Source organism: Octodon degus, unplaced genomic scaffold (assembly GCF_000260255.1).
Source record: "Octodon degus isolate 3935 unplaced genomic scaffold, OctDeg1.0 scaffold00107, whole genome shotgun sequence".
Taxonomy (NCBI): Eukaryota; Metazoa; Chordata; class Mammalia; order Rodentia; family Octodontidae; genus Octodon; species Octodon degus.
Window position 1 is genome coordinate 6,671,064 of NW_004524683.1, and position 7,804 is coordinate 6,678,867.

Here is a 7,804-nt window from a genome sequence, read left to right on the forward strand (position 1 = left end):
CAGGGACCACCGTTCAATCCCCCAGCACCACATGCCAGCCAGACCCGCCCCCTGGTGGGCTGAGCTGGGCACACACACACACACACACACACACACACACACAAATAAATAAGTAAGTAAATAAAGTTCTCACACCCCCAAATTCCTCAGTTTAACTCCTTTAGGGCTATTTCTCTTAGTCCTTCCCCCTCCTCTCTGTCTCCTCCTTGCTCCTTCCCTGCGAAATTGTTTTATTGAAGATTGCTTTGCCCTTATTTAAATACAAGTGTGTATTATAAATTATACTATAAAAATAATACACAGCAGTATTGAATGAGATTCTTACATCTGGAGGTTTGTTTTGTTCTTAAAATCATGACATACATAAATTTAGTATAATTAGTTTGTGTTCTACTTTCAATCTGTGGGTCATGAATTTCTAGGAAATTATACATATCCTGTGTCTAGATCATATCTAGTACTCAGATAAAGGCACAGGAGCGTAAGCCTGAAGTCTTTGGTTACTTATTTAGAATGAAACTGTTACTTAAGGTAAATGATGGTTTACACTTTTGTGTCTTTTAGTGTGTTGGCGTGCATCAGCCCAGAAGCAGTGATCTCTGGATTAAACTACATGTCATTTGCTAATGTTGGCATGAGTGGTTTAAGCCCCACTGGTGTGGATTTGAGCATGGAGGCAAATGCTATAGCGCTGAAATATTTAAATGAAAATCAGCTGTCACAACTCTCTCTCACTCAATCAAACCAAAATAATGCTGATTCATCTTTTAGCCTTCTGCATGTCAATACAGACAGAAGCACAATGGGGCTTAACTTGGTTTCACCAAGCAACATGTCATTTGCTACTAAAAAATACATGCAGAGATACGGACTCATACAGAGCAGTGACAACAGTGAGGATGAAGAGGAGCCTCCCAGCCATGCAGATCGCAAGAGCGACTGTTTGTTAAATCAAAACTCTACAACTGTATCTGCACAACCTGGTTGTCAGAAAGACCCTTCTGGGAATACCTGTGAATCTGGGGACAAACACACAGAGATGCCAGTACTGAGAAATATTACAAATGAAGTTGTGCAGTCAAAAGTAGCACAGAGGTTGAATGAAAATCCACCTTTATTAAGGAGCCCTAAACCAACTCCTGCAATGAACCTCCGAACTGGAAAGGCAGAGTTTACTCAACATCCTGAGAAAGAAAATGAAAGGGACATTCCAATTTTTCCTGAAAGTTTACAACCTTCTGAAACATTAAAGCAAATGAATAGTATGAACTCAGTAGGTACCTTTTTAGATGTAAAGCGTCTCAGACAGTTGCCCAAATTATTTTAAGACTTAACTCCCTCCTTTCTGATACAGGGTGTGTCTGGGTGTGTCCTGAAGGTACTTAGAGAAGCCGGAGCCCTTTTTGGGAGTCAGTCTGCTTCTCGGTACCGGCACTAGCATCTTATCTGTGGGCTGGCAAGCTAGTGGAAGGCCACCTTGTTTAAATAAAGGTTTTCAGCATCACTGACACCTTAAAAAACACCAAAAACTAAGATCAGCTATTTCAGCATACTTAGGAAAACAGACACTGTTCAGACTGCACTACTGTCTTACGCTGTGTATTTCACAAAGTCCCTTTTTGTAGCAGGTAGCGTCTCTGCATCGACCCAATCAGTGAAAGAACATAGAGCTGTTGTGACTCAAGCTGGATTAGCAAAATCAACCTTTCTTGAGCTTAAAGAAGAAGTTATTTTTTAAAAAATAACTCAAGATCTTTTATGCAAGAGATATAGTTCCTTTTAATTAAGATGCGTTAGTAAATTCTGGAAGACTTGGCAGTTTGTTGGGTTGATGTTTAGCATCTTAACATATAGCACTAGCTGTCACAATAAGAAAATTATTGCGTATCAGTGTTTTATAGACTTTGTGATTTTCAAATGTCTTCATATTCTTAGTAAGACTTAATAAAAATGTCTAGACTGTTTCTTTGTCCTCTACTAATAGTTTATCTTTCTCTACTTTTTTTTTTTTTTTTTGCTTCCACAAAGACACAAAAATAAAAGAGGTACACGCTTTATCCATTGTCCCCCTCCACAGAATCATCTTATGCATTACCAAAACCAAGAAATATGCATTGGGTTCAATACTAATAACTAACCTACAGACCTTTCCGATTACATTAAGTTAGGGGGTACTGTGAGTCAAAACCAGGATCTCGTGTGTGGCAAGCATGTGTTCTGCACTGAGCTATATACCCCAGGCCACAAGTTTTCATGCACACCCATTTATCAACTTTCTGGTATACAGCTCTATTGTTTAACTTACAAATTTTTATAAACCATTGTTTCCCTTTTGAAATACACCCTTTCTCTAGTCTTTACTTCTGACAACCAGTGATCTGTTCTGTATTTGTAAAACTCTTGTCATTTTGAGAATGTTATATTCATAGAACTATACATTGTATAACTTTTTGAAACTGGGTTTTTACTGAGCATAATGTCCTCAGATACCTCCAACTTTTGGGTGTATCAATAATTCTCTCCCCACTATACAAAATTTTTCAAATTGTTCCTTTTTAATGTATATGAAAAAGCTTCCATTCACTTGAGAGAGAACACTTTTGGGTGGAAGCTAATAAGTGACTGCCATATGTTGAAGGTTCACAACATACTGTTGAAGGTGTAAATGGAAAGAAATACACCTTTAAATACTTCTACAGGATTGCTGTGGCTTTTTTGAGACACTAACATGATGAAACAATTTATAGTTCGCAAGCCCACGCTTAATGGCACGCAGCCAGGGACCAGTTAGTGCATCTTTCCCTAAATTGTTCCCTGTTGAAGTTTCATAAAATTAAGCCACATAAATGGCAATGGTGATGTCTTTATGTTTTCATTTGCATTGTTTACAACATTAGTAACTTTAACAATAGCATAATAATCGACTTGCATGTTTCATGGTAGTAAAACAGAGTTGTTTATACTGCTTTCAAGTGTTCTCCAGTTTTAACCAGCCCTCCGTCAGTGTTGAATCCAGAAAGTACATATGGTGGGTACCCTATTGAAAGAACAGAATATTAGGAAACTGACAGCTTTGTAAGTTGTGTTGATTGCTAGGAATCCTGTAGGTTTTATACTAATCAAGAAACTAAGCAATAAAAACTGAACCTGTGCCTTTTTAGGCTGAATTTTATCCAGTCACTTGTTACCATATCTAATTTAAGGCCTCTGATAAGTCATTAAAGCAGATTTGGAGACTGAATTTAGTTTGCAGATTAATTTGATAAAATATGTTAAGAGAGAAGAAGCAGCTCTTCCTTTGTGTTCCTTTTGCTCTTTTTTTCCCCCATAATTTTATTGAGAAACAAATAGCAATGAGACAGTTTCAAATAAAATTGATAGGACATTTCCAATAATTAACACATTGCATACTCTCTTTCTAGTGGTTATTTGCTGTACAAGATGCAGACATGATATCCTATTTACAAGCACTATTAGAACAAATCCCTCTATTAAGAGAATGTAACTATATATCCTAACCATTTTGAATACACAGATACAAATCCTTTTGCTCTTGTTGCTTTTGCTGTTTTTCTGCTAGCATGAACTGTTGCTCTTGCAGCATGCCACCCTGCCTTGAATGAGTATGGACTGAGACCTCCAGAAGCTGAGCTAAATAAACCTTTCCCTCAGAGAGAGAGAGAGAGAATACCAACATAGAGTCTACTGTAGAAAGTTATCTGAGAATAGTGTTTTACTGTGAGAAGTTATTTGCTCTTTAGGCATTTTTGGGAAAAGCATCAATACTGAGAAAATTGGGTTTGAAAAATCTGCCTCTCAAGTGACATTTCTCTGAATTCATGTCATCCGTGGAGTACTGTTAATAAGATGAAGAGTATTGCTTCAAGTGGAATAGGAAGTGATGAGCTTCTAGAGATTCTAGAGCAAGTGTAACTTCACAGTACCTGGTCTTGAACCACTAAGCAAGTCTCTGCGGCTGGAGGAATCCAGAAGAGCTTCCTGAAATGCACCCAGAACTGAGAGCTGAACGGGTGATTTCAAGTACTATAGTCTGTGGTCTTCAAATACTGCACTGTCCTCCCGGCTGTCTCACTTTTTTCTTTCAGAAAACAATCCCTTACCTGTCATCCAAGAGCAGAAACCTCTATTATTCACTCCTGCGGCCTGAAGGAGGCAACCTCAGCTCTGTTAAGGATAAAGCATTCCCATCAGTGACTACAGAGCAGCGAGCTAGTACTGAATCTACTTAAGAGCTCGCAGAAATATAGGAACAATGTGTCTGCCCTGTTTTCTAGGAATGCCTCATGAAAAAGTGTTTGTGTCCTCACAAGGAGGACATTTCCTAGCCCCCTGGATTAACTGAGAGACCTTTATGAATTTCATGGTAATGTTTTGCATTTTTAGATTGCTTCGCACATTTCAAAAGCCCTACTGACTGGTATGGCAGGCATAATTGACTCCACAGGTGGCAAAACAGACCCAAAGTAAAAGGGCGCAAAGTCACACATGTAACTAACAACCAAGGTACCACCAACCTAGCGTTCCTCCACAACTTCTGGTAGTGGCCACTCCCTCTCCATTCCATCCATGCCAGCCCCCTTCTTATGCTTAGTTGTTTGGGTGTGTCATGTTGGTCCTGCTGGACACCAAGCTGGACAGAGCACAGATGAGAGATAAAACAACCACGCCTTGTAGGAACTCAGTCTAATAGGGGAGGGACATGCCAACACTAGCAATAGTCAGAATATAAGAAAAGCTGGGAGAACAGTTATTCTAAGAATGTTCTAGAAGGATGGTGATATTTTTCCAGATTGAGCAATAGGAAAGAGCAGGAGGGATGTTTCTGAAGAGAGAACAACCTTTGTACAGGCTTGGAAATGTGAACAAATATAGCACTGGGAGGGAGATTGGGGCACGAGACTAAGGGTAAGAAAGAGAAAAGCAGAAATAATACCTGAATTAGGAGTCAGTAACAATTGGAGTTCTGTCCTAACCTCTGAGACACTGGACAGATCCCAGATTTGGCTTCCCAAATTTTGCTTTTTTGTTGGTTTGGTTTAATTTGGTTTTGCAGTACTGGGGACTAAACCCAGAGATGCTCTACCACTAAACTGAGTGCCAGCCCTTTTTTAAAATTTTCAGATAGTTTCACTAAATTTCCCAGGTCTGCCTCAAACTTGCGATCCTCTGCTCTCAGCTTCCCAAAAACATGGGATTGTAAAAGCGTGTCACAGTATCTGGCTGGTTTCCCAGTTTTTGTAGTGAAAGGTTACCCTGTGCATCTCTGATATGTGTTTGCATGAAATGATAGTTCTAGAAATATAAAGGCACTGGTACAGTTAATGACAGAGCACTTGTCCAGCCTAAGGCTCTGGATTCAATGTCCAGTAAAACACACACACACACACACACACACACACACACACACACACACACAATGGCAACAAAAGAATGTGTGACAGTTTAGAGGAAAGAAAGCCTTGCTTGCTGCAAGAGAGTGCTTTAGACTTGAGCCGTGGAACAACTTGAAGGGTTTCTACAGGTACATGTGAAGAAAAGATTTCCCTGCTTTCAAAATAATGATGAAGAGAATTTGTTCTTGTCACCAAACTGTTAAATAATCATTCATGTGTTTGAAATACCAGCACATCTTTCTCCAGCTCTAAATTATATATTCCCTGCTTTTAAGGAGCTCACGTCTGAGTGAAAGGAAAACATACAATGTATGAAAAAGTTGGAGGCCTGTTGAGGCCTGGGAGATTCTCCCTATCTCTTCCTTCCACTCCCCTAACCCCAGCTGTCTGGGTCGCAGAGAACATCCTCAGAGGAAATCCTGCTACCCCATTTCCTGGTTGGAGACTGAACTCCAGGAAAAGGATGGATTTGGGGAAAGCTCTGTGTCCTGTTTCTTCACGGGAGGTCTGGAGCCACCAGAGCAGGGGGTGCTAATTAAAAACACAAGTGGAAAAGATGACATCAGGTATCCAAGGGTGTCAGAGCTGCAGGACCTGGGAAATCACTTGGTCCTCGTTGTACACAAGAAGACACAGGCCAAAGAAGAGAAGAAATTTGCTCCACTTCACACATGGCAGTATGCCCAGGGGTAGGACTGGAACTCAGGACCCCAGTTTCCCAAGGAATACTATCACCTATAAGGAATCTGAGCCAGCAAGTTAGGGGTAGAGCAACCCAACCCAGGCCTTTTCTGGACCCCTGGACATGCCATGATGGAAAGAAAAGGCAACACACACACAGGAGTTTCCAACCTTCTTGCCTTTGCTCATATTGTTCCCTTTACCTCTAAACTCTCCATATGTTCAAAGCCCTATGTACCTTTCAACCCCACCTAGTCATATTTATCTTTGAAATTCCATAACCATTGCTCTAATGCTCTTGTTTTATTTTTATTTGTTTTTCTGTTTGAGACAGTGTCTCACTTTGTAATGCAGACTGGCCATGAACTTGCTTATGTAGCCTAGACTGGCCTTAAACTCCTAGCGATCAGCCTGCCTCAGCCTCCTAAGTGTTGGGATTACAGGCATGTGCCTCCACTCCTGGCTTCTCTGGTCCTCTTGTCCTTTGTTTTGTTTTGTTTTAAAAGCTACCCCTACTTGCCAAATTATCCACTATTTATTTAGAAATCTTTAAGTCTATTTATTCATTTATTTATTTATTTATTTGGTACAGGGTCTCGCTATGCAGTTTTGACTCCTAGTGATCCTCCCTTTTCAGCCTCTCCAGTGCTAGGATTACAGGCATATGCCACTACACCCAGTTTTGGTGGTTGGCATGCCGCACCCAGGGTTCTGAGGCCAGCATGGTATGTGGTGCCAGGGATTGAACCCAGGTCCTTGCACTTGCCAGGCAGGCACTTAGACCACCCAGCTATCTCCCTAGCTAAAGTCCCTATATTTAAAATAGATGTAAAATCTTTCTATCAGGTCAGCCAATCAAAGTCTATGCTAGATTAGGCAGCATAGGTAGCCATTGTTCTTCTTTGCCAAATGAATATAAGCAGAACATGATGCTGTGTGTTTAGTCCTTATTCCTGGACTTCCCCATTTCCTGCCAATTCATCACAGCATTTGTCTCAGGCAGGTTTACTCTGTCATTATTGGTTAATACAACCTCAGGTTTGGAAAGGAGTCTGAAGCTTAATCCTTTCTAGAAAGTTTCCTGGAAATGACTGAGGAATTTCTGCTTGACAATGCTTTTGACAGAGAACTATGTTGTAGAAGCTCATCCAGTTTTGAACAACAGTGGAGATTTCATTCTGTGAGAACAGTGCTCCTGCAGCCTCCCTGCTAGGAGGCTGAATGTGTCCTTTACAGCCACAGAGTGCAAGTGTAACTCCTCCACGCCAGCTCTTCAGGTCTAGGAAGGTGACACAGACATGTCCATTGAGTTCTTTCCAAGCTGTTCTCTCATACCGTGATTTCAGTCCCGAGCCTCTGAAGCTGGCTCTGTTTGTCTCATCCCTGAGCCCAGGCGGATAATTTTCTCATTCAACACACACTCGCTGTTCTTGCTTCCATGGTTCATCCAACACTTTCAGTGCATATTTGCTTCTGGGCCTTTGCACTGATTGTCTTCAGGTAGTGCGCCGTCCTCTTCCTCACATTCTTCAAGTCTTTTCAGTGAGACCTTCCTCATTGCTGGGACAAAATACCCAACACACGGGAGTGAGAGGAAGAGAGGTTTACTTTGGCTCACAGTTTCCAATGACTTCAATCCATAGTCATGGACTCCAAGACAGGGTGGCATGACAGAGGAGTAACAGCTCAAGACACAGAGTGCTGGGAGA

General features: G+C 41.0%; 1 protein-coding gene across 1 annotated transcript in view; it reads left to right on the forward strand.

Moving 5' to 3' along the window:
• The window catches only part of Stil (STIL, centriolar assembly protein), a 69,443-nt gene extending 67,519 nt beyond the window's left edge, over positions 1-1,924 (forward strand). The window contains exon 15 of the mRNA XM_023724187.1: positions 565-1,924. Coding sequence (XP_023579955.1) covers positions 565-1,327 — 763 coding nt within the window. The 3' untranslated portion in view covers positions 1,328-1,924. The remainder of the gene's footprint in view (positions 1-564) is intronic.
• Positions 1,925-7,804: the final 5,880 nt, after the last annotated feature.